Below are 26,637 nucleotides of genomic sequence, written 5' to 3' on the forward strand. Positions count from 1 at the left end.
ATCAGTGTTACATATGAAACTCTGGAGTGGGCCTGCCACGCTGCCATGTGTCTTCAAAGCACTAGAAGTACCAGACGAATGGGTGAAATGCTGAGAAGCCAGGAGAAGGGTGGAAAAGCTTGAGCCAGGCTACCTTTGCTGCTGACTTCTGGCCCAGCAGCAAATGGCATGAGCCAAGAATACTTGGTGAAGAATGGTTTCGAAAGCATGACGTGTGGGCAAGGAACTGCGGCGTGACCCAGACAGACCCCCCTCCCCACACCCCACGTCCCAGCGGGATGGGCAAGATGTTCCTCTGTGCTCTCCTGGCCTAGAATCCTACTGTCTCGGCTCCCGCGTGGAGCACGGAGCTGTGCCTTCCTTAAGGCCCGGGTGCCCATCACCAGTTCAACGTGCGCTTCATTATGGGGCAGAGGACGCAGGGTGGCAGCCCGGGAACCAAAGGGGCCTGGCGTCACTCTGGGAGTTGAGACGCACACGCTACAAATGATGTGTGTTTTGAGCTTTCCTGAAGCCTGCTCTCCACGGCCCCATCTCCATTAACTAATGCCTGCCAGTCACTGCTAATGAGCGAGCAAGAACCGAACACAAAGATGGAGTGGAGGTGGCAGGGGAGGGAAGGAAATTAGAAGTCACATTTCATTAATCTACAGAGAGAGGAATCTGCACACTTCCTCACACCACCAGGAGGAAGAATGATTAAGAAGGCTCGAGCCGCCCCATGGCTCTGCCACAGAAGTCCCTGAAATAATGGAAAATATAATTGATAGGAAAAAATCAAATGCTGCCTATGTGATTATGTGGCAGCCAACTTTTCAAAACGTGACTATTGACCTGGCGCCGGCGAATCCAGCTGGGTCTATTCCCGAGGTAGTTGCAAGCAGCCGTGAAAAATAAACAGATCATTCACGTTAAGGCTGTTGCCGGTTTTCAGGGCTAGAACTGAAAAGCAAGAATGGTTTTTGGCCATTAGAAAATTCTCTTGATTGGCAGGGATTTGCCTTTTTTTGTGTGTGTGCAGGGCAAAACTATGATGGTAAATAAATAAAACACCTATGCTGGGTAGGGAACCCAGAAGAAAATGGCAAGCTTTCTGTACATGTTAAAACATGGCCACGGGAACAAATCTGTTCACTACTTTTTTAGTTTTCTTTTCCCAAGCACGGACACATACCTGAAAAGCACGTGAAGGCTGAATCTAGCAAAGGGAAATAATGTGATGGTTAATTAGGGAAAAAGAGCAGGAGGTGTGAATGTGAGCATATACTATGGGAAGAGGGGGGAAGGCAGACAGGGGAGCGGGTCCCAGCTGTATGCTTCTCTGGTAAGCTAGACAGAGAACACCCCACACCTGCCGCCCACGTGAGCCTCACGACAGTCCCAAAGGGCTCACCATCTTCATCGTTACCATCATGCCCATTTCGCAAATGGAAAATATGGGGTTCAGAGAGGTCAAGGAACTCCCCTGGAGTCATACAGCATCTGAGGGATGAACTGGAATGTGAATCTAGGTCTAGCTGACATGGAACGTTTTTCAAATTCATCGGTGGTTCGACAACCCTAACAAAGTCAAGAAAATAAGCAGTGAGCATCATGCTTGGGGTCTTGCCATCCCAAAGCTGAGGGACCTTAGGAAATGTGACACCCTCATCCCTCCTCGTCTGGGAGCCCTGGGCTGGCACATCCCGGACGCAGCAAAGAAAGCTTATCCTGAAATGGGACTCCAGGGTCCTCTGCGGCTGCTATGAAGGAATTCCCGAAGTCCCAGCTGGAGGCCCCTCTGGTCCTGTGTGGATGCCAGGAGCAAAACCGCATACTCCCCGCATCGCACACAGGCGGGCTTCGACCAAATGCCCTGGTCTGCCTGGGAGGCCGGGCCACCGACCTCCAGCAGAAGGGAGGTGTATGCAACAGTGTTCACCATACATCGGGCCTCAGGACACACCTGCGGCTTGGAGTCACTTCACACCTGAGCGTGGGATCAATGCCCGGCCCTTCTGGGGACCTACAGCATGGGACACCCCCATGATGGGCACAGCTCTGTGTAAAAACACCCAGCCCCAGCACCAACACACACATGCTCTCTGCCCCTCTGCTGGGTTTGTTTTTGGTCTGATACTTCCTTGCAAGTCTACATTTACCCGTCTCTGACGCTACAGAATCCGAGTAGCTCGGTGCTAAGAGCAGGCCAAGCAGACGCAGCTCTGCCCCCTTTCTTGCTTGGAGAGATCCCTTCAGATCTCCAAGCCCTGGTGATCTTGTTCATAAAACGGGGAGTAGCCACACACCCCAAGACTATCGGAAGGATGAAGGAGGAGTCTGCGTAGAGTGCTGGCACCCTGTCAAAGCCAGACGACAGTCGCTACTATCCCCATGACAAATGATAAGGGACGGCTGGGCCCCTCCCTGTCCCAGCCGTCCATTGCCACATTCGGCTGCACAATGACAGCAAGGCCACCCAAGACTTACTTCCGGCGACAGTGTGCCAGGAGGCCCCATTGACAGTCCCGTCCTCTTTCTGGAAGTCCTCTGTGTGGCACACCCTCCGCCTGGCATCAGTCATGAGGCGGTGCGTGGAGGCGTAGGAGTAGGCCAGCCAGCGGAACACGTGGTCGTCGGGCGTGGGGCTGGGCTCCTGTGTCTTCCACAGGGACCGCACCATGTCGTAGGGGTACGCCACCACCAGCTCGCCCCCCTGCAGGTTGCCGCCCAGGACAAAGGGGATTTTTTCCATCCACGCTATGACAGCCCTGGTCTCTACTGCCACCTGCGAACACAGCGAATTCAAGCAGGCTTTGAGAAATAAAAATCGGAAGGAAACTGCATTCTCGCCGTACTTTCCAAACAGGGACATAGTTGAAAGTGCAACCATTTTATGGAATACTTGTAGCAAAAATGTAGAATTTCAAAATCGGTCCGAGGAAAACTGGACTTTGTGCAAATCATGGATAAAAAAAGAGAAATCTAGGGAAGTTTCTTTTTTGTAGGAATATTCCAGTTAATGCCCAGAGGGAAAGACGGAGTTAGCGTATCAACACTATGGCAACTCGAATGAATCAATGGGCCAGGCATGTTCATCCCTGCCTCCAGAGAGCAGAGAAAGAGAGAAAACCAACAGAATGTGTCTCCCGAGGGAAGAACATACACCTCAAAGAGAAACATCAACCCGGAAAATGACCAAGCCTCTAATCTGGGGGCCGGCAGCCTTTTTCTGCAAAGGACCAGATGGGAAATACTTGAGGTTTTGAGGGGCCCGCAGTCTCTGTCCCAACTACCCAACTCTGTCCTAGTAGCTGGGGAAGCACCAGAGACAATACGCAAACGGTGTTCCAATAAAACACCATGTACACCAACAAACCTGGGTGGGAAGTAGCCCACCCTGTTCCGTGGAGCCCAGTCCGGTCTACAGCTCACTGCCAACTTACCGGAAACACAGAAGTATAGGTTACATGACATGGTAAGTATACACTTGGCAGCACCCAGACAGTGGAAAATGCGACAAGACGATCTAATCTAGTTCCTGACAACCTAGTTGCTACGACATAAGCAACGAGCTGAACAACAGCAAAACTCTGAGGATAAAAGGCAGGAAGTGAAACAGGAGAAAGCTTTGGGTTAAAGGAGACTGGAAAGCCCGTGCACCGGATCACAATGAGGGAGCTTTAGTTGGCTCCTGATTTAAACAAACCCGGGTGTCTCAGTCAGGTAAGCGGCCGACTCTTGATTTGGGCTCAGGTCGTGATCTCATGGGTCATGAGATCAAGTCCCACAAAGAGCTCCACGGTCGGTGGGGAGACTGCTTGAGATTCTCTCTCTCCCTCTGCCCCTCCCCCTCCCTCTCTCTCTAAAACAAATAAATAAATCTTAAAAAAGAGAGAGAGAATGATAATAGGGCAAACGTGAACCCTGCCTGGATATTTCATAAACTAAGAAATAATTGATTTTGATATAATAATGGTAATTGTTCACGGCTTTAAAAGAGGCTCTGAACTTTTAGAGATACTTACTGAAATATTTGCAAATGAAATGACACCATTCCTGGGATTTGCCTCAGTAATTCTGGGAAGGAGGAGAAAGTGGGTGCAGATGTAGATGGACCGAGAACGGACAGGTGTTGAAGTTGAGATGGACACATGGGGGGCCTGAAAGCTTTCGCTCCAATTCCGTATGATTGGCATTTTTTTTTTTTTTTATGATAAAAACTTGAAAGAAAGAAAGAAAGAGAAAGAGTGGGAGGGAGGGAGGAAGGAAGGAACTCACAATGTTAGAAGCAAAAATTAGAAAGCCTGACAAGGTCAATACTGATATGAATTCAATTATTTACCCTAAGTTACTGATTCCTATGAAGAGAATTTCAGCAGAATAAAATTTGATAATGGAAAAGAAATAAATGCTGGAAATGGCTTAGCTGTGCAGTACAGAAAGTTGATTGAGGAATGAAATTGACTTAGGATTCATTAAGTTTTGTTTTTATTCCTAAACACATCGGGGCCCTGGATGGGACTACTTGTGGAACTTGGCTCATGACACAGTATCATCGCTGGTCCGTGCTTGTCCTCTTCTCTATGTTGATACGATAAACACCCATAAACCCACCATCCGTGCCCAAAACCAGATCTTACGGACAATTTCTGCGTAATATGTGACTCCCCTGTCCCATCCTCCTGCTTCCCACTCGGAGGTAACCACTGTATCCTCAACGATATGATTCTCATTCTTCTTGTTTTATCCTATATGTGTGTGCTTAAAAATACATTATTTGGTTTTACTTGTTTTTGATCTTAAAAAGGGGGGGTAACCATACTGATTGTTGTCTTCTGCAATTTTTTTCTCTCAATTCATGGTTCCAAGATGTATCTCTGCATTGTTGCCCAAAGCTGTAGCTCAGTCTTTTCCACTTCGGTATGACGATGTCATCATTTATCTGTCCTTGTGATGGTGGGCATACAGGTAATTTTCAGTTTTTTGCTGTACTGAACAGCATTGCTTTGAGCTTTCTTCTGGTATACATGTGCTGAAATTTATCTTGCATAAATCACCAGAAGTGGGACTGCAGAGTCATAGGAAATACACTTATTCCACTTTACAAGATAATCAAATTATTTTCCAAAGTCACAGTGCTAATTCACACTTGCACCCACAATGCATGAGAGATCCACTGGCCCCACACCCTCTCCAACACTCAGCTACTGTCAGACTTCTTAATTTGCCAACCAGTGGGTGTAAAACGTTCTCTTATTTGCATTCCTTAGTACTAGTAAGGCTGAACATATTTTCATGTTTATTAACCATGTTTCCTCTTCCACAAATTGCCTCTTCATATTCTTTTACCGTTTTTCTATTGAGCCGTTTATATTTTTCTTATTTGTTATTCTTTATGTATTTTAAAGTTCTCATTCTTTTCCAATTACCTAATTTGCAAATAATTTCTCTTGGTTTTTAGCTTCTCTCTTACAGTTTTTAAAATTTTTGATGAGCAAGCTTTCTTATTTCGATGTAGTTGAGTTTATTAATCTTTTATTTTATGATTAATGTCTTTTAAAATAGCCTTCTTCACCCTGAAACTAGTTATCTGTATTATAAAGATTCACTAAGAGATTTTACTGGGAGTGATTATTAAATCTTATCAAATGATTCTTTCATACAGACAAATCCCTTCGTAATTTTCTTCTTGGTTTTCTATCATTTCATTGATTTATACTCTTATTTTTTTATCACAATCTTTATACATTTTGGGGGGTTTCTTCTGTTATTCGTGTGCTAGTTTCTTTAGCTATTTTTTAGCCTTTTTTCTTTGGAATATAATCACTGAAAGGTATAAAATTCCTGAAAGCACAGGAGTTGCTGTGGCACTCTGCAAATTTTGATATGTAACATTTTCATTACTGTTGGGCTCTGATTATTTTTTAGTTGCCAATACAGTCTTTCTCTTTGACTCATTATTTAGAAGTATTTTTTTTATTTTCTAAAGACGTGGTGATATTTTCATTAACCTTATTACTGTCTTTGGTTGAACTGTATGTTGGTGAGAGCATCATGGTCTGACTCGTATTCTCTGAAACTGGGTGAGATTTCCTTTACAGCCCAGAGCATTGTCAATTTTTTAAAACACTCCAGGGATTACTCAGGAGAATATATTATTATCTACCTAGTGGTTGTAGACTCCTTATAGATCGCTATGTCAAGCCTGTTGACTGCTCTTCAAGTCTTTATCTTTGCTGACTGCTTATCTATCTAACATAACCACAATTGAAAAAGATATTTGTGGCGGCAGATCTGTGTAATTCCCCGTGTGTTTCCCAAAAACAAGCTCAGAAAGCTAAATTCTCTAGTCTTAAAGCAAAGACTGACATCCAAGGACTTTCTATGGCTATGCTGAAGAATTCCTTATTTCTCATAGCCTCAGGGCCAAGAACACTGGCAACCATATTCCAATACTGGTCCAAGAGTTCCCAAATTATAACATCACTTGAATTCTCAGCTTTACCAGACGTCATTAGTACATTAGTCTGAAAGCAAAATGTGTGTGTGTGTGTGTGTGTGTGTGTGTGTGTGTGTGTAGGGGATTATATAGGTTGGAATTAGGAAATATGAGAGAGAATGCAGAAGACTCAGAGGCACTGAACCCTTTACCCCCCATAAGCTGCCCATGGGCACCCTAACCACACCACAGATACTGCCACTGTCTGTCTACATCACTTGACTGGTTGCTTCTTGAGGGCCTGGGTAACACCATCCTGTGCATCCTTAAATGAGGCAAGCATGCTGGCCTTCCTCCAGTAAGTGGTACCCACCCATGCGGTGGGCTGGAGCCCCAAGGCAGAGCGGGGCAGTTGCCTTCTATCCATTCATCATCTCTTCCTTGATTCCTCAGGAACAGAAGCTAGTTATGTTTATTTTTGTTTTCTTGAGCTTGCAATGTGCTTGCCTAAAACATAGCATTTTCCGGCCTTCCCTGCAGTGGGTTGATAGCATGTTTTGACTAAATTCTGGCCAATGAGATTGAAGCATAAGTATTATGGAGGAAATCCAGGAAAGACTCTTAAAATTAACTGAATTGTCTAAGAGGAGGATCTTCTTTTTTCTTTTTGTTTTTTTCTTAACTCTTGTTTCCCTCTTCCTTCACAGAGATGACAGCTGGACCCACTGCCATCTTGGATTTTGAGAATGGAAGTCACATGCTAACATGGCAGAGGTAGAAAGACAGACAAGTCATTGGTTCCTGATGCTCATGGGGCTTCTATCTGGCCGGGCTTCTATCATCTGCTTTTAGGGTCCTTCTATATAAAAATAAATAAATAAATAAACTTCTCCCTCATTAAGCTGTTGCCATTTTGGTTTTTCCGTTGTTCCCACTGAACCTAACCCTAACTCATACAAGCAATCAAGGCAGCCCTCCTGAAGGACATATACTATCAGAGGTCAGGGGTAAAGAGGTAGATGACTATGGGCAGGGGAGGCAATAAAAGGCATGCAAAATTTTGTGAAAATTTTTTCTCCAACATACGTTCTTTGCAAAAGAAGACCGGAAAATTTGGGGGGAACATTTCTCATTCGATGCTTTTTTTTTTCTTTCCAAAGAAGCATGACATGTAATAATCTGTGGGGATTATTAAAATAAAATTAAGATCTCTCAAGCAATCAATAAGGTCTAAGGACAATTTCATAGCAATTCCATAGCACTGCCAAAGCTGAGGATAGTAAGGATAGTAATGACCACACAGAATTCAGGGGCAGGGTTTTTGGCTTTTTTTGTTGTTGTTTTTAAAGCCCTGTGTGGTTGTAAAGAAATCTAATTCAACGATTTCTCTTTTATGAAGAATATCCACAAATGTAAACTTTAAAGGTAGTTATTATCTAGCACACTTCCCCACTTTAGGAGAAAACATGAAAGAAAAACAAAATGGTTTTGTCTTGCTCTTAAATGTCAGATCCTCTGCAAATACCAGCGGGTGTTAACTTTGGCCTTCCACTGCTCTGCAGATGATGGGGTATTTTTACTCACCGTGGCATTTTCAGACAGAAACCACTCAGGGATTGCAATATAGTGATTGGGAACTTTCCTTGGAATGTTCTGTCGGTCCTCTGCCTCCCAGAGCAGCGTGTTTAAGTCGGGAAAGTTGTTGTTGATGTCGATGCCATCGTGGGTCCAGCGCCCCAGGGACCAGCCACCCAGCTCCGAGCCCTGGGGGACAATTCCAAGCGTGAGGGACCCACAGGCTTCCGGACTTCTCTCACACAAGACGTCCCCGTCTCCACGCCCACCATCCCCACCTGGATGTGTCTCTAAGCCTCACACACCCTCTGGCCCAAAGACAGCACCCAGAACACTGAAGCATCTTCTAGTACTAGGTGGGTGGTGGGTAATATCGCCAAATCACCCCAAGAGGGAATGCAGAGCCTCACCCCAGCCACATGGCAGTGTTCAAGAAGTATTAAAATTTCTTCTCCCCTATCCCCCACCCCCAGAGAGCTTCTAGACTGGTCAGATGAAACTCTGAGTAGGAATGAATCCAAGAGTCCGGCATTGCAAAATCAACCATCACCGTGTTAACTCATTCTCCCTGCCATGCCCATAAGTTGGGCTCGCAAACCCCTGCCCAACGGATCTTGCAAATCGGGCACTGAAAATCCCTAACCAACTCTGTACCCATAAACACAACCACAATTCTGTATTATAAGGCGTGCGTGTGATAGGTACCAAGCACACTTTTCCACTTTATTCCCAGATAATACTAATAATAGTCTATAATAACTATAACCTACACAAACTCTACATCATAACTAGAACATGAAATGTAAACGATATATCGGAATAATAAAAACAACTCTTCTCGGAGCACTGAAAGGATTATAGGCAACAATTGAATTGAAGGCCTGCCTTGATTATGTGCTCCATCAATGTTCAGTGTTATTTTTATTCTGTTCTGTTGTGATCATTGAAAATGCAACCAGTATTATTCCTTCATGTTCACTTTCTCCAGTTTGTTGGCATGTCTACCTCTCAGGTGCCCATGATTCTCAATTCCTGCTTTGCATCTTTCACGAACCCTGTGAGTTTCCCTGCCTCAGCAGAGAGACACTGAAAGGGAAGCCAGTGATACGGAACAGAAATTGACTCGTGGCCCAGCGTGCTCTGCGGCGGGGGCCTAGCGGCTGCCCTGACCAAAAGGAACAGCGTCATTACCCCTTCGTAGGCCTTCTCGTAGCCATCGGGGTTGAGGGAGGGGAGGATGTGAATCCGGGTCTCCTCCACCAGGCGGACGATGCGCGCGTTGCGGGCCAAGTACTCTTGGCACAGGAACTGCATCAGCAACAAGGTCAGCTCTCGGCCCAGCACCTCGTTGCCATGGGCCCCTGCGATGTAGTGGAACTCCGGCTCACCTTTACTCAAAGACGGGAAAAAATACAGGTTCATATCGATGCTTCTAGCAGGATAGCCCTTACCATTTAGGATTAAAAAATCTCTGAGTAATATCAACTTACAATTTTACCCTAGCTCTTCTTTCAAATAGGCCCCCCAAATTATATCACTATACTTTTTTTTTTTAATTCCCAAATAGGTATATAAGAAAATGTGTAGAAAACTCTTAGATGATACCAGCCCCTGGGTAATCATGTTTATTCTTATTTAACAAGAATGGAGAAAGTAACACAGTGCGTAAGGTTTAAAATTTACAAATGAAACACAAGCCATAACAATGATTTTTCTCTTTTGGGAGGCAATCGTTCTTCTCAAAAGAAGGTCCTATTAAATCTTACAAGGACACAAAGATGGATAAATAGAAGCAGAAAACAGATCAGCAGGGGACATCAGCACTGACACAATTTTGTAAGGGGGCTGCCTTTGAGGTTTTCCTCTTCCGAGCTCAGCTTTTCCAGTGTCGGGGCTTATCAGTGCCCAGCATGGGCTGACGATACTTCTTCTCTCACTGGCAAAGTTACTGCTTCTAAGGAAATGTGATTTTACCTGCAGATCAAGCCCTTACCCTTTCAAAGAAACTCCTACAAGGAACTCCTGAGATACTGACAAATTTAGAGTTGAACGAAGCAGACAAATCTCAGACTTAAATATCGGTGGATTTCTAAAGGACTCGCAGATTTACCAAAAAGAAAACCTGAGAAGCCCCTCTGACCCGGAGGAGAATCCAGGTTCCAGAGTGACTGAATGAGAAATGGCTGAAGATAGGAAATGCTCAAAAATAGAATTAAATTAAAAAAAAAATTAGGGGACCTCCCTCTAACTTAAGCCATTAATAACTTAAGTCCAGAACTTTCTTCTATAAAAGGATTCAGTCCTAACCAACTCTGGCCATTTTTTTCTTTGGTCAGTGTGACTGGCCTCAGAGCTGGAGAATAGAATTAAATGTGGTTCATTTGGAGAAAAGGAAGGTATCTCTACCTTAAATAAGTCAACAGCCTATATCACAAGATAAGAGCTTCACAGAACCAGAATTTGCAGAATCTGTGTGTGAGAGTGGTGCGTGGACAGCGCCTGGCCTGTTTCATGAATGTTCTCACAGAGGTGAGCCATCTCCTGGCTCTTTAAGAAGGCACAAGACATGGAGGGACAGGTGTCTCACAGAGCGGTAACCTCACCGACTTCATGCTCCCCAGGGTGGTCGGAGATCTCCACGGCATACAGCTTCAGGCCCTGGTGGCTCTTGCCAATGTTGTAAATTCTGGTGATGTTGGGGCACATTTCATTCACAACCTTCATCAGCTGAAAAACAAAACGGAGTTAAGGCTCTAAGCAATGATGGCTGTTCTCTAAAGGCACAGAGCTCCCAAGATAGCCACCTGCTGGTCCCCTCCCACAGCCCCCCTGCACGCCCTCACCCTCCCCAAACACCAGAGCTATCCCCTCTGCCTGGAATGTTCTCCTCGGGTTGTGATTATCACCTTCCTTGGCTGTGGTCTTACCTTTTTATTGTGATTTCCTGTTTTATTTTTGTCTCCTCGCTAGACTACAGATCCTTTTTTGTAAAGATTATATTTATTTATTTGACAGAGAGAGCGAAAGAGAGAGAGAGAGAGAGAACACAAGCAGGGGGAGCAGCAGAGGGAGAGGGAGAAGCAGGCTCCCCGCCGAGCAGGAGCCCGATGTGGGGCTCGATCCCAGGACCCTGGGACCATGACCTGAGCCAAAGGCAGATGCTTCACCAAATGAGCCACCCAGGTGCCCCAAGACCACAGATCTTTTAAGGGACAGATTGAGCCTTTGCTCTCCATAACCCTGCCTAAATAAATATTTATTACCGAATATCAATTTTTTTCTCATAATTTAATGAGCATCTTTGGTGTGTCAGGCTGAGGGAAGACACGGTTCCCACCCTGCTGGAGCTTACGGTGCAAAATAGAGGGGAGTCATCTGAAGACCCAGTTCACTGATGCTAGGTAAGGGGGTGCAGGGAAGCCATGATAATGGCGCGTCATGTGGTGAAAAGGTGGGGAAAGTAGGCTTTGATGAGGAAGTAAAATTCGGTATGTGTTATTTCCTGAATTTTACGTTTAAAGTTGAGCTCGTTAGACAGACAGCTTTGGTCTGAGGGGATGAGACGAGCTGCCGAAGGAGGTAAGGAGGGCTCTGCTGGTCACAGGAGTACAGGCTGCCCTTGAGAGGAACGGGGGGGCTGTTGGGAACTCTCGTCCGCAACAGGGCAAAAGCAGAGACCCGCCATCATTGGAGAGACAGCATGCGAGGGAACCACGGCTTCTACGCCCATCACCATGGGGACACATACATGCTGCAGGGTTGAAGTGGGACCACGTGCACAGCACCACATCTTCCCAAGGGACACAGTAATAGTGTCACTAATAATGTCAACTATTGCATTAGCCACACGTTCTATTTCTTCACTGATTTTCACTGTCATGATCTCCAAGTGAAGTAAGTAAGGCAGAGGTGACTGTCCCCATTCTACAGATATGGAGACTGAGGCTCAGAGAACCACTGAGTGATTTGCCCAGGGTCATGCAGCTGGTACCAGGTGCTGTGGACTCAGGGCTCTTCTGTGTCCCTGAAGGTGCAGCAAAGCAATGACCATCAGCACATCTCTGCTGCCCGTTTTGTCAGCTGCACGCCATGACCCTTCTGAAGATGGCCACAGCACAATCACCATCTGATTTGGGGTCCCACATACTAGTCCCTACAGACTGCAGTCATCCTCATCTACCACCATCAACCTCAGCAAATCCTTAGCAGCAGATGATCCACTGCCTTGGTTCGGATCAATGACTAGTTCTGCAGACACAGCCCCTCGAGTCATCCTTAACTAGGCAACAAAGACAACCATCCAGCACACAGCCTGGCTGTCACTTAATGCCTACCCTCCTCCTCCATCCAATCAGCTGCAGGAGCAACATGCCACCTGTGTTTGAGATCAGGACCTTGACACTGGAGCACAAACTCCACCTTCCGTTGGATGCACACTTAGCCCTGGAAACATCTCTTGGTATGGGATAGCCTCAGCCGTGACTCACCAGTCACCTCTTCATACCCCAGCCATCCTAGCGTTTTACTCCCAGCCACATTCCCTCCGTGTGCTGTGGTGTCATGAGCACCTTTACACATGAGAATGAGGACACAGGCATTTGAGGAATCTCCTTTCTGAAGGTTCTTTACAGTTCTCTCTGCACAGAAAGAAATTCTCTCTGAAATGCCAGGAAGGGTTTCCCCAGTGGCCACCAGCCCCATTAATGACCTAGCTGGTGATCCACCTTGCTTATTTCTGAAAAGAGTCAAAGATGTCTTATTGGAGTTGCAGTCTTGATGGTTAAAGTGACAGTAAAGACTAGAACTTCTTCCTGGCCTCAGAGCATGCATTCTCAGTGGGGGTGACATCACCCCCCAAGAGGCAAAAACTGGTTGTCTGGGGCTAAAGGTCTCACACATCACAATGCTTTGTGGCCCTCCAAAGCTCAGCCCTACCCAACAAAATCTTACTCGTTAATATTTAATATAATGGGCAGAGGATAATTAAGAAAGTGTCTAAAAAGCCTCCTGGGGGTGGGGTGGTGATAATGAAACCAGGTTGAGATCGATCACCTAGAGAGCGTGTGGGTTTGCAGAGTCTGAGCCTCATTGAGACTCTGTTTCCTCATCCCCGAGATGGGAATACACTTTGCCAACCTTGTATCTACTGAATCCTAGGCTCTGCTGCTTCCCTCCTCCTCTGCAGGAGAGAGAAACAGAGCCCTTCTCTAGCAATTCAGTTTCCAGCAATATACAAGAAGGGACTTCTGCATAAAGGATGCTACAATGACAGGCACATGGCACTTGCTGTGGTGGCTTCACCCTCTCCCCGGCGACACTAAGCCAGGAGATGTCCCAGTGCTCCAGGGCACAAGGCAGCAGGGAAGAGCACACTCCATCCACTCCCTGGGACGTTCTGCAGCATCACAATTACAACTATGGGGACAGCGTGGAAAATGGCTCATGATCCAACATTAACTGAGGGAAGCAAGGCAAAATTATCACCATCCTCTCATCAAAATCGAATGAATTCTGTGAATGTAGAGACTGGAACCCTGGACAGGAATGGGGGGAAATGCAAATGGCTGATTCTTGAGAGTGGTGGGCTCAGGGAAGATGGACCTTAGACTTTGGGTTTGCATTTGATGTTGACATAGTATTCTTTCTCCAATGAATTAAAATGTTTTTAAAAAAGGCGGAGGGAGAAGAGAAAAAGTCCCCTTCCACCAGCTTTATTGATTTGCCTGAGAAACAGGCACTGCATCTGGTCCCGCGGAGAAGGAATCCCAGAGGGTAGGAGGGGAGAATGGTGGTAGGAGGCACCCAGGGTTGAGGAGATGGGCTCGTCCGGGTCCGCAGGTGGGCTGCCCTGCCCCGGCTTCTTGCCACCATCGCCCCCCCGCCCCCGGCAGGTGCACCACAGACTATACTGCCCCACAGCCTGGCGCCCTGACCCGCCTTCGCTGCCCTGGAAATCAAAGTCAAACCATGAACCTTTTCCTCGAAACCACTTATTTTTCTCCCTTTGTGGATGGTACCCCACCCTCCTGGGAAGCATGCCAGACCCCTCTCTCTCTGTCCCAACTCGTTCCAACAGGAGACCTAGGACTAGCCAGTCCTCCTCAGAACTGCCTCTCTCTCATCTGTCTTCAGGCCTGGTGGCCCCTCTCCTGGGGACCACGGCCGTCCCCGACAGTCCACTCCCCACATGCCTTCCAGACAGATCTCCCTGGAACACTGCTCTGCCACATAAAACCCCCTCTGATTCTCAGACGCTATACCAAAGCCTCTCCCAGCACTCAGGCAAGCCTTCTCTCCCAGCAGACTGTTCCAGAAGCATGCCATTCTGCTCCTACTTCCATCCCTTTGCTCTTGCTGCCCGGGGTGCCCTCCCTTCTGTCTCCACCTGCCCAAGGCTGGCCAACAGCCCCGGACCACAGCCGACCCCATCTGCATCCAAAGCCCATCCCAACCAGGCCAACTGGGCCGGTCACTTCTCCCTCCTATCCCCCAAATATCTCCCCTGGAAGGAGCTCGGAAGTACATATTTATCTAGTACACGTTACAGGTTTATGACAAAGTAACAGAGTCTCCGCCCTCATGGTCCCAAATGAAGGAGATGTATATAGACACAGAGGTGACCCAGCAATTAGAAATGGTGACACATGCTGTGAAGGCTGGAGCGCTCCTGGAGGGGTGGCCTCACTCTGCCCCGCGACATCAATGATGCGCAACCTGCTCTTTGCCGTCCCCTTCCCTTCCATCCTACCCGCCGGGGCCCCCCTGCAGGAGAACAGCACCTTATAAGTCAGTGCTCGAGAAATAGTTCCTGCCCACATTCTCAGCATTTCCCACGCAATATGTTTTTCTATTTTCTCTTTTCTCTTCCTGCTCCGCTGCTGTTTCTCATTTTTTGTTTGTTTGTTTGTTTGTTTGTTGGAAATGTCTCTCTCAATACTAGGATAAACTAACATTTTTTCTTTTCTGAAGTAGAAAGATTTCTATAGTAACCCAGCAGACTCCATACGGGGAACTGCTAAAAATGCTGGCTTCTTTTTCATCCCCAGGAGCCAGGAATCCAAATGGCAAATCACTTCCGGCTTGAACACCCTTCAGGATTGATAGATGCTCCCCTGAACGGTTTCCAGTTGAGGTCTGCAGAGCCCTGGGGTCACCCACCATCACCTGCAGGGGCTGCACTGACCATTCCAAGTGTCTCCTTGGCTTTACATCACCAAGTGATGGTGAGCAGAGTTGCCCAGGAAAATGAAGTACACTCCACTAGTTCTCCTTTTCTGGAAAGACCCCGATTTTCTACACGGAACAACTATTTAAAGATACCAGCTACCCAGAGTCTCTGTGCAGTAGCTCATTTTAAATGCATTTAGATTCATTGCTTTTGACATTAATTGCACCAGCTGAGTGGATATTTGCCGAGTTTCTGGGCTCGCAAAGATATCCCGAGATGTGCAATAAGTAGAGCTGAATTAACCCACAAGTGCTCCGTGAAATGGAAGGGTGAGCTGAGCCATGTGAGTGCCAGAGAATGCAGAGCAGCAGGGATGATTCACAGACCTCAGGTCCAGACACATTATCCTGATTTCTGAAGAGCAGAACAGCAAGAGAATTTCTCTAGCATGTCCCACCTCTAAGTCTAAACTGACAGGTGTCTGGAAGCTCTGTGGGAGTGTCTCAGATTAAATGACATTGAGACAAACAGGGCTTGTTGATTCCCTGGGATGAGGCAGAGAGGCCTCTGGGCTCAGTCTAATTGCTCCGACCTCAGGAACGTCTCCGGCACTTGGACTGGGCCTCTGGCTCCTTCTCTCGGCACCCATGAGCCCTTGCTTTGAGCCTTGCTAATTTGCTCTTGGTGAATCCTTGTTCTGTAAATGCTTTCGTGAGGATATCTCTCCATTCTGTCTCTTCAAACAGATTCTCAGGTATCCAAGGATTTCTCATTTGTCAGCGTCCCCCAAGCTTTCCAAGCACCGTGCTGGGGGCAAAGGCTGAACAGGATTTTATAGGCAAAGCACTCAGCACAGGCACTGTTCTTTCAGCTTCTCCTCATAAACGGCTGGTCCCTTCTCCCTTCACCCAAACACTGTCCACGGCTCAGAATTACTTGGTTTCTGTAACTAAACCTGGGGACGATCTTGGCTGGGATGAACTTTTGCTCCTAACGGCACTAAAGTCCTAAGATCTATAAAGGTATCAGGCAGTAGTTCTGAAGCCTGGCCATACGTTAGAAATGCAGGGATAACTTTTAAAAATTTAGACCTCCAGGCCCTCCTTCTAAGGATTCTGCTTTAAAAAGTGACCTGAGGCGAGGTTCAAGTACAGATATTTTTCCAAATTTCCCCAGGTGATTCTGTTACATAACCAAGATGGACAATCAGAGAGTGAATAACAAGGGGTAGAGTTCTAGATTTCCTTGGTGACTGGGCTTCCCCATCAGTAAGGTCAGGAAACAGTCCCTGCCCTCCTGGGGTGGTTAGGAGGGCTGACCACACTGATGCAGGTAAACTGCTAATGTAGTAAATTAACGTAGGTCCTACATACAGGCTTCCGGCTATTACTTTTATCGGTGGTGTTCTAGATCCTTTTTCTTCTTTAACTCTGCCTATGACTAACATCCTCAAGTCAGTTATCACTCAAACACACAGTGAATCTTAAGAACTATTATTAAATCAGAAAAGTCTGGGTCCAAATTCTGTTTCAACCATTTGCTGGATAGGGAGCCTTCCTCTGGTCACTGGAACCCCAGTGAGGCATTCTCAATGTAGAAACCACAAGCATTCAGTGTGGCTTCAGAAAACCAAAAGGATCATTCAGATTCCTATCCCAAACACACCATCCTAATTTCTAGAAAGAAAAAAAACAAACAAACTATGTTCTTCTGGGCACAGGATATAATGCTCTTTGAGAATTCTGGAGCTTACCTGGCGCATTTCCTTATAGTTGTGGTGCTTAAAATCCAGGTCATCAGTGGTGGTCATTTCGTTCCTTCGGTGATAATAGTTATTTGGATCTAGGGATAGAAATATGGTTTTGAATTCACTCACATAATTCGGTTACTTGTAAGGTCAGGAAACAGTCCCTGCCCTCCTGGGGTGGTTAGGAGGGCTGACCACGTTGCCTGATTCATGTGGAGACACAACCCAATCTCAAGCTTCTAACAATCGCACAGAGGTGAGAGAGCCAACTTTCAAGAAGCATCTCAGGAGTCAGAATTAGCCAGTGGTGGAGATGGACCTGGAGCCAGAACGCCTGGTTCAAATCTCCACTCTTCTACTTAAGTGTGGTGTGACCTTAGATAAGTCCCTGGAGCAGTCTCTGCCTTAGTTTCTTCACCCGGAAACAGGGAAGAAAGGTACTTCCCTCATTGGTTCACGGTTGGTATTAGTTGGAATAATCTATGTGCCTGGCAAACTGTTGGCACTGAATGAATGAATGAATGAGTGAATGAATGAATCAGTGAATGAATATCACAACTGTATACATAAATGGAAACTTCTGGAAGTATGGTGCACACTACTCGTTACTCATCCAGCATTCAGGCCACTTCCATCCTTCCTAACAGAAACCCTGTGTGGTTTGGGAATCATCCCAAAGCTTCCAGGAAACAGACCTCACATCCCAGCTCAGGGAGCCAGCGTGACTGGTGTCAACCAATCAGAGCCCAGCACACCCTGGCCACTCTTCTTGGTCCAGATGGGAGGGAGGCACAGAGGAGTGAGAATCTCTCCGGAGTAGAGGACAGAAAGAACCCCACCAACATCAGGAGCTACTTCCAATCACGTGACTTGTCAAAGTCCCTTACTCACTAAGCCAAGGGGGCTGGGGTTTCTGCTGTTGAAGCCAGAGACCCCAACAGGCATGATCAGGCTGTATTAGCACTGGTCACCTATGGGGACTGGGATTCGGGGGTCTGGGAGGAGAGGTCTGCTCTTGACTTGATTCTCTTCCCCATATAAATTGACCTTTTTCTTTAATACATATAAGCCCTGTTGTTTATATAATTATGAGAACAAAATTCTGAGTGCCTCAGAATTATGAGAAGAGAGGACCCTCAAAGGACAGGCTGGGGAAGAAGAGTGAGGAGGAGGATAAAGGGGAGGAGCACTCAGTGGACCTGGAGGTCTTTCCCTGGACCTCCCAGCCCCATGGCATCTCCAACTGGACGAGGAAGCCAGAAATCCTGGCCAGCTCCCGACGTAGAGAGAACATACTGCTCCCGACAGGGGGCTCTCCTAACCCAGACACCCTGTAGGCAAGGTTGAAGCCGCAGCAGCTGTGGGTTTGATCCAAGAGGCTCGAAGGGGGAGTCCAGAGGCAGTGGCAGGGGTGGGGGATAGAGGGATGAGCGTTTGCTCCGAGTGGTGTCAGGAGCCGCGGGTCCCGCTTTGCGCCACCAAAGATGCTCCTCAGACCAGCATTCCGGCTGCCTGTAAACCCAGTCCAGACCTACTGAATCAGAACCCACAGGAAAAACAATCCCCGCTGGCTCCACAGGCTCGGAAGTCTGAGGAGCACCGTGTTCAAGTACCGAGCACGCTGCCGGCAGGAACGAGGCCCTGGATGCACACCGCACACAGCTTCCAGCCACCGAGCCACGGCCATGACCGCCGTAACCGACCTTGCCAGGGTTCACCTGCACTGGCTTCACCCTTGAGAAGTGAGGCTCCATGCAATGCGCTGAAAATCGCAGAGAGACCCAAACGCCAACAAACCAGATTTTAGTATCCACCAAAGTATTATTTGCCAGTAATACCATGAGAAACAAGGACTATCCCTGAAAGGGAGAAAGTAGGAGGGCAGGCTGCCATTTTGTCCAGGAAAGAGCAGAAGCTGATCAGGTTTTGCACAGGCCCCCCAAACACATTTCAAGCACTTTCCTTCTGGGAGTGTGGCTGACCACATGCAAGCTGCCTCCCCTTGGGTTTCCAAACCTGTATGTCTCAAAGCAAAGGTAAAGCATAGTTTTCACATTAATTTACACTTCATTTACCCATATGATGTTTTCTAAGAGCTACTCAACACTCCCCAAGTCCCAGGGGCCTCTTTCCAAAACTCTTTAAAGCCCCTTTGCCTTCAAACACAAGTTATGCCTTCAAGGTTCTTAAAAAGGATTGAAGAAAATCTCAGAACCCTAAGTACAAAGGAGCTCCACGTTTGGCAACGTTCTGCCTTCCCTAAGACTAGTCAATTTGCCTAAGGACAAGGGTACAAGTTCCGGAACTATCTCAAAACCACAGGTCAGTATTCTTCACAACTTCCCATCGCCCACATTTTGAGCAAATCATTCTTTATCAACTGATTCTGATTAGATAAAGTTATACTGAGAACCTATTAAGAGCTTAGTACTGTAGGTAAAGAGATGAGCAAGAACCGAATCTGGCCCTCTTGGGGCCCAGAGTCTGCAATCCCAGTCACCTAGTCAAACTGCTGGCCCCTTCCTCTTTCTGTGGGCAAAAGGCCCCCTTTTCCTGCGGGGAATCTATTCCAGATGTTTCAGATAAAATTGCCTTGCCTAGCATGCACAGTTAGGCGTTATGTGACTGAGGTTCAGGCATGAAACCGTGTCCTCTGCCCATAGTCACTGGCTCAGAGGTGATCCCAAGATCCTAGGGTCCATGCTGGGAATCAGATGACTTTCCTCCCAGAGCTGTAAGAGGAGAGCCTCCATCTCCTGGAGTTGCTCAGATGGTGGAATGAGTTTGGGGTGTTGATCTCCCTGTCCGTGAGATGAACATAAGGGGAGGCCTGACTCCCCGAGAAGACCCTGACATAGGAGAACTATTCTTGCCTGAAGCCAGACTCAGAATCAGATCCAGCCCTGGAATTTTCATTTATGTGAGCCAAAAGCCCTTCCCCCATAAGCTAATTAGGATAGGGCTTCTGGCATTTGAAACGTAAGTCCTGATTCAGTCTGTGAGGCCTTTATCCTCACAGATGGAGCTTGGGAGAATCAGTCTCCTGCTTCCCTTAGAGTGTGTGGTTTCACACGTCATATGTCCTGAACACCAGCCGATTCCTTCCGGAACACCTTAGTTACAGGGACAAACTCTCGACGGGGCGTGTGGAGCCTAAAACCATCCCCCCGACTTTTCTTCTCTTACTCAGCTATTTAAAATCCTGTTTTGCCTGAACTTGTCTATTGATTATGCATTATGGGGGTTGAATTATGTCCCCCCCAAAAGAGATATGTTGGAGTCCTAACCCGTAGCACTTCCGGATGAGACTTTATTTGGAAAGAGGGTTTCTACAGAGGTCAGCAAGTTAAAGTGAGGTCATTAGAGTGGGCCCTGACCCATTATGCCTGGTGTCTCTAGCAAGGGGGGGGTGCAGACACAGAGGTAAGCACACGGAGAAAAGGCTCTGTGGAGATGAGGACACAGATGGGGTGATGCATATACAAGACAGGGAACCCAAAGACTACCAGAGGTGACCCCCCCAGAAGCTGGGGTAGAAAGAGGGAGCAGGTTCTCCCCCACAGCCTTCGAAGGAGCCAGCCCTGCTGACGCCTAGATCTAGATAGGACTTCTGGCCTCCAGGACTGAGACAGTAACTTTCTATTCGTCCAAACCACCCAGGTCTGGGCACTCTTTACGGCAGCCCTAGGAGACTGCTAGGAACCTGGGACATTCCTGCCTCCTCATTGCTGTGGACACCCGCTCTTCCCATCCCCACACACACGCCAGCTCACTCCACAGGGCTCTTTTCAAGACAACAGTGATCATTCCAGACCAAACCGCATTCCTGGAAATCCGGCGGGGGTGGGGGGCGGTGGTGGGGGGTGGTATCAAGATTCTCGGACTGTTCTGCTTTGCTATTTGCTTGCTTTGGGGACCTTGCTTGACGGGAGCGGGCGCTCAGTGGGGACAGGAGAGGCTATCTTTGCTGGAAAGGAGGCTCACATGCAATCAAGAATCACTGGGCTCACGATGCCTTTGACATTCCTATCCAGAGCAGGCGATCAATAGAGGCAGAGATTAGAGGTCACAGAAATGGCGGAGGCGGTCAGGAAGTGATGACTCGATGGGCCCCGGTGGGTGAGTTTATGGGTCCACGATGAAGTTCAGACCCTAGACAGAGCTGGTGATTGCAACACCTTGTGAATATGCCAAATACCACTGACCTGTATCTTTAAAATGGTTCATTGGACGTTACACGAGTTTCACCTCGCTTCTTTTTTTTTTTTTAAAAAGGGCTGCCTGCCTCCTCTGCAGACGAGGAGGCCACCAGAGACACATCGCCAGAAAAGACAGTTGTCGAAAGTGCTGATGTTTCTACAGTTCCCCAATAATCAACACGGAGCAGCTGGACCAAGAAGAGAAAGCACGAGTTTATTTCAGCTCAGTAAGGGCACGTTGCCCTCAGTTGCAGGGACAACAGGCAGCACCCAGTAAGGCTGGATCCCCCTGAACTGAGAGGGGTTCCCTCGGGGTAAGGATGCCTGACACGCTTCCCTGCTTATACTCGAGAGCTCTGGGGGCAGCGAAGGTGTCTGTCCTCTCCCAGAATCCCAGGGCCCTGCCTCAGAACGGGCACATCCTACGTGTTTGGTGTATGAATGCAGGAGTGAGGAATGAATGAATGGGGGGACGGATGGATAGAGATCCCCATCAAGTCATTTAGGAAAGACTACTTATGAAAAAGTTAACACTTCCTGGGGCTGAGAGACCTCTGAGAAGGGGCCCACTTCATGCTGCGATGCTACGCCCTATCGCCAGGGTGGAACGAAGGCGGAAAGGTAGGGCAGAGGGCGTGGTGAATGCCAACCACATCCTTGGGGCTGAGAACAACTATGGGACATTATGCCATCTCTGGGTCTCCAGTGTACTAGTTTTCTAGGGCCGCCAGAACAAAGTATCACAAACTAGGCAGCTTAAAGCCAATGTACCCTCTCACAGTTCTGAAGGATAGGGGTCTGAAATCAAGGTGTGGGAGGGGCTGTGCACACTCCAGGTTCGAGGGGAGGAGCTTTCCTGGCCTCTGCCTAGCTCCTGGCAGTTGCTGGCCACCCCCGGCTTTGTAGCCACATCACGCCAATCTCTGCCCCTTCGTCATATGGCCTTCTCCCTCTGTCTCTCTGTTTTCTCTTCCTAAGGACACCAGTCATTGGATTTAGGGCCCACCCTAATCTTAGCTGATCATACCTCTTTCCAAATAAGATCACATTCCGAGGTCCCCGATGGACAAGAATTGGGGGGGGACGCTATTCAACCCAATGCAGTCAGTCATGGCATGCCCGATAGAAAGGCCCACCGGGGCAGGACGGCCCGCCTTGCTGAACGGAGCTACTCTGGTATAGGAAGAGGGAGGCTTCTTGCTGTGTTCCTGAACCCAGGGCAGGAGGGAAATCTGTGGTTCCCCATGTGACCTGCTCTCTCATCCCCAAATCTGAGTCCTCTGCACAAGCAGGAGACATGAGAGGTAGGCACTCTGGTTTCTGGAAAAGTAGAGGTTTATCCCCACCAGCGGGTCCTGAGAGCAGCCACAGCCTGCAAGAAACACACACAGAGGACAGACACACAGAGGACAGACACACAGAGGACAGACACACAGAGGACAAAACAAAACCAGGACGAGAAGAAATGAGACGTCTTCTCGCTCATCCTCCCACCATCCATGCGGGCTGATGACCTTAGAAATGAGTTAGCCACAGAACGGATGGTCCAACCAAGGGCAGGAGAAGAAGGAAGAAGGGGAAAGTGGGGGGAATGACATCTGTTCCGCAGTGACTACGTAAGGGCACTCGACAAATGGCTCTTGCTTCGCCTCTGGGGGGGTCTGTGCATCAGGAATGGAAGCACAGATGAACAATGACAAGGAAGAAGGAGCGCAGCCCACGTGCATTCCAGGAGAGCAATAGAGTCCTTCTCATGGAACTCATGGCTTTGAAAGGCAAAAGGCTCCATCAAGCCAGGATGGGACAAGGGAGGGGAAGGGAGTTCCTGGTCTCTATCTAAAAAAGAAACGATATTTCAATCCCACTCGCTCCCCTCCCCCAACCCGGAAGCCCAAGAGACAGGAAGTCAGAGGAAGACAAGAGCCAGACAGGAAATGGGAAGCAGAGGAAAGGTCTAGGCGGAGAGAACACAGTCTCAGCAGCATGGTGGCAGGCCATGGATCCCCTCCACTGGGATGACCAGGAGTCTTAGGGACAGAAATGTTAACTGTCAGGTCTGTGTAGTTCTCTGTTACGTGTAGCAAAACCCTGTTTTTATCCCCAAACCTCAGCAGTCAGCCCTCATGTGAATCAGCATCTGCGGAGACTGTTGCTCTCAAATCCAGGGGGAAGGGGGATGATGGCGTGAGCTGACCAGGAGCAGCGCTGGGAGAAGGCATGGGAAACAGGAGGCAGAAAGCAACACCCTGGCAAGTGCAGGCGACCACCCCAGGTAGCCCCAGAAATACCGGGGGGCAGGAGGGGAAAGGAGACTCAGGACCTTCCATAGGTACACAGGGAGGGCTTGAGTCATCCCACGGGGATGCTTTAAGAAAGGGCGACACAGGAGTGGAAACACTTAGTCCCAATTCTACAAGGAAGCTCTTATCTCCACTTCAGACACGAGAAAAGCAAGGCATAGAGCATTTCCACAAGTTACTCAAGACCACAGGTGCCAGGGGATGATAGGAGACCGTGAACCTGATCTAGGCCAGAGCTCATGCCCTTTCTGTGCACCCAGCTTCCCTGAAAGGCACATGAATTCTTCTCTTTTTTTTTCAGATCACACAAGGCCTGGGCAACCAGTAACAACGAAGGCAGCCTGCAGCTGGGACATAGCCCTTCCCATGAGCGCTTCTAGTTTCATCCGAAAGAGGCTGAACACGTCACCCTTAGCAAAGCAAGACAAACTAAGGGCCCTGGCAACTTTTGTTCTGATGCCTGTCTTTTCAAAACCTAGGCCAGGGCCCAAAATAATGACCAGTTCCATGGGATGAGTAGGTATGCAAACTGTGGGCTCCGTGAAGAAAAGTGGAAGGTAGCAAAGCAACTAGATTGACGAAGTCTTTTGCAGCTCTGCTGACCCAACGGAGCCCATCTTTCTCCTGATTTCTCCATACTGATGAGACGGGGGTGGGGCTGGCTGAAACAGGTCAGCCAGAGAGGTGGTGGTCTTATGATTGGAATATTTTCTCAGTGATTTATGCCTGGGAGGGCATGTGCATGAGGAGGAAGGAAGGAGATGCAGCGTGTCCCTCGGTCCTGGTCCACCCACAGGAATGACTGTGGGGCGTCTGCCCTTAGCAGCGCCTCCATGCTGCAGGACAAACAAGCTCCTGTCCCCAGATGTCCGCACAGCTCCTCACAAGGTCTTGAGTTGAATCCAAGAACCCCAGACACCTCAGCCCTGTGCAGATGGAGGGCGGTCACTCGGACCCGGGGGCAGGGAACACCAGGCGGGAGGAGTGGTGCTTTCCCCAGGGAGGTCGGAATCACACCTTCACAGGAGTAGCCGCTCAGCAGCACCGGGGCTCAAGCACGGCCATCCCCGGCCCTGAAAGTCACTTCCCGGGCCCCTGGGTACGCTCCTGTCGTCCTGTGGGGAAATCGCAGGCAGAGCAATGGGGCCCTTTTCAGAAACAGAGAGCACATATGGCAGTATTGTTTACAACAGCAAAATAGCTGAAAACCACCAACTCTGTGACCTTGAAGTCAGCCAGCATGTGTCTTAACCTGAAATATTCATTATTAAAAATGTATCTTAGGAAGCTCTCCCCAGAGCTTCCTAAGATGTAGCTTAGGAGCTCTCCCCAGACTGCTAAGTAACTTCTAGAAGAGAAATGGCCCTAATGGGGAAGAGGACTTCTTTATACTTTTATTTATTTATTTGAGAGAGACAAAGAGAGAGCACGAGTGGGGAGGGGCAGGGGGAGAGGGAGAGAATCTCAAGCAGACTCCCCACTGAGCGTGGAGCCCAACGTGGGGCTTGATCCCAGGACCCTGAGATCATGACCTGAGCCAAAATCGAGAGTCAGCTGCTTAACCAAGTCACCCAGGTGCCCCGACTTTTTTTTTTTTTTTTTACTTTTTAAATAATGAACAACTGAGAGGGTATCACGTTAAGTGAAGTAAGTCAGACTGAGAAAGACAAGTACCATATGATTTCACTCACATGTGGAATCTTAAAAAACCAAATGTATAAACAAGCAAACAAAAAGCAGAATCAGGCCTACAAGTACAGAGAACAAACCGGTGGTTGCTAGAGGGGAGGGGGTGGGGGTTGGGGGCAAACAAGGGTGAAGGGGAGCGGGAGATCCAGGCTTCCAGTTCTGCAATGAATAAGGCACAGGAATAAAAGGCACAGCATTGGGAACACAGTCCCTGATCCTGCAACAGCGTTTACAGTGACAGATGGGAGCTACAGCCATGGTGAGCACAGCGTAATCACCATGCTATACACCTGAAACTCATGTAACGTTGTGTGTCAACTATGCGCAAATAGATAAATTTGAAAGAAAAAAGGATAATAAAATTTTTTTGAATTAAAAAAATTTTAATTGTGGTACAATACATATCTAATTTGCCATCCTAACCTCATCTTTAAGGGTCCAGTTGAGTAGTGTTAAGTATATCCACATTGTTGTGGATAAACAGATCGCTAGAACTTTCTCATCTTGCAAAACTGAAACTGTAACCATAAACAACACTCCATTTTCTTTTCCTTTTGAGCTTTAAAAATCCTATTAATAGACCATGGCATGCGGTAATTCATTTTCCAGTTCAAAAATTTCTGGACACATTACTCATGAAAGCTTGAAAAGAATCACCACCTCCCTCTGCCCTGAACTGAGAGTTCTCAGGAAGATGGTATGCACAGAACAAAGAAAGCAGAAGAAAAAGGTAAATGAATTTTTCATAAACAAGAGTTCCAGGAAAAAACTCTGGGAGGTTGCATTTAGACCACAAGGTCACCTTGGGATTGAGCAGCTGAGTTGGTTGGGTCATCTCTGTCTTTGGCCTCATTAACTTGCACAAAGGGACTGTGCCCACAGCAGGGCAGTGAGCAAGGTTCACTTACCCACGTGGATGAGGGGGCCCCCGGGCTGCCCTAGTCCCTTAGATGTGACTGCCACCAGGAGGCACGCACAAAGGCCAGTTCCCCTCTGGGCAGACTGCTAAGTAACTTCTAGAAGAGAAATGGCCCTAAATATTTGGGGTTGGAAATAGAGCCATTCCAAGTCTGTACTTGAAACTCACCTAGAATTCACATTGTAACTGTTGTGTCTTTGTGTTTAAATTGCCCCAAGGACCTATCTTCAAACACACACACACACACCAAGCATAACTTCACAGGGAAATATTTATTTCATGAGACTCTCACAGGGTGCCCTTTGCCGTTTACCAACAATGGATGAATTCCTGCCCACAGAGAGAAACCACGACCCTGCTCTTTCAAACAAGCAGACGGAGGCTGTACTGAGTGACACAGGAGGGCAAGTCTCCCGGCCTGGCACAAAGAGGGCCTCTCAGACACCCGCCTGCGTCTGTGTCTGCAGACTCTCCCGGCTCTGGAAAGCCCAGCGGGCCCTGGGGGCGGCAGGGGGGACCTGGGGTGACCACTCCAGCACCTACCAGCCACAAAAGGAGGCCCAGGTCCCAAATCAGGCCAGCCTTCAACGTCCTCTCCGGATCAGCCTTGAAAATGCAC

At 48.0% G+C, this 26,637-nt stretch overlaps 1 protein-coding gene across 4 annotated transcripts in view; it reads right to left on the bottom strand.

Moving 5' to 3' along the window:
* Positions 1-26,637, bottom strand: part of CPXM2 (carboxypeptidase X, M14 family member 2) — a 71,407-nt gene that overhangs the window by 11,194 nt on the left and 33,576 nt on the right. For all 4 annotated transcript variants that reach the window (XR_004301688.1, XM_032423244.1, XM_032423245.1 and 1 more), the window contains 5 exons: positions 16,918-17,006; positions 10,600-10,723; positions 9,188-9,384; positions 8,006-8,185; positions 2,470-2,767 (listed from right to left, as the gene is read on the bottom strand). Coding sequence is in view for 3 of the 4 variants with exons in the window: in XM_032423244.1 (XP_032279135.1) it covers positions 2,470-2,767; positions 8,006-8,185; positions 9,188-9,384; positions 10,600-10,723; positions 16,918-17,006 (888 nt within the window). In the remaining variant the exon portion in view is untranslated. The remainder of the gene's footprint in view (positions 1-2,469; positions 2,768-8,005; positions 8,186-9,187; positions 9,385-10,599; positions 10,724-16,917; positions 17,007-26,637) is intronic.

The sequence above is a fragment of the Phoca vitulina genome, unplaced genomic scaffold, assembly GCF_004348235.1.
Source record: "Phoca vitulina isolate PV1807 unplaced genomic scaffold, GSC_HSeal_1.0 scaffold28, whole genome shotgun sequence".
NCBI classification, from domain to species: Eukaryota; Metazoa; Chordata; class Mammalia; order Carnivora; family Phocidae; genus Phoca; species Phoca vitulina.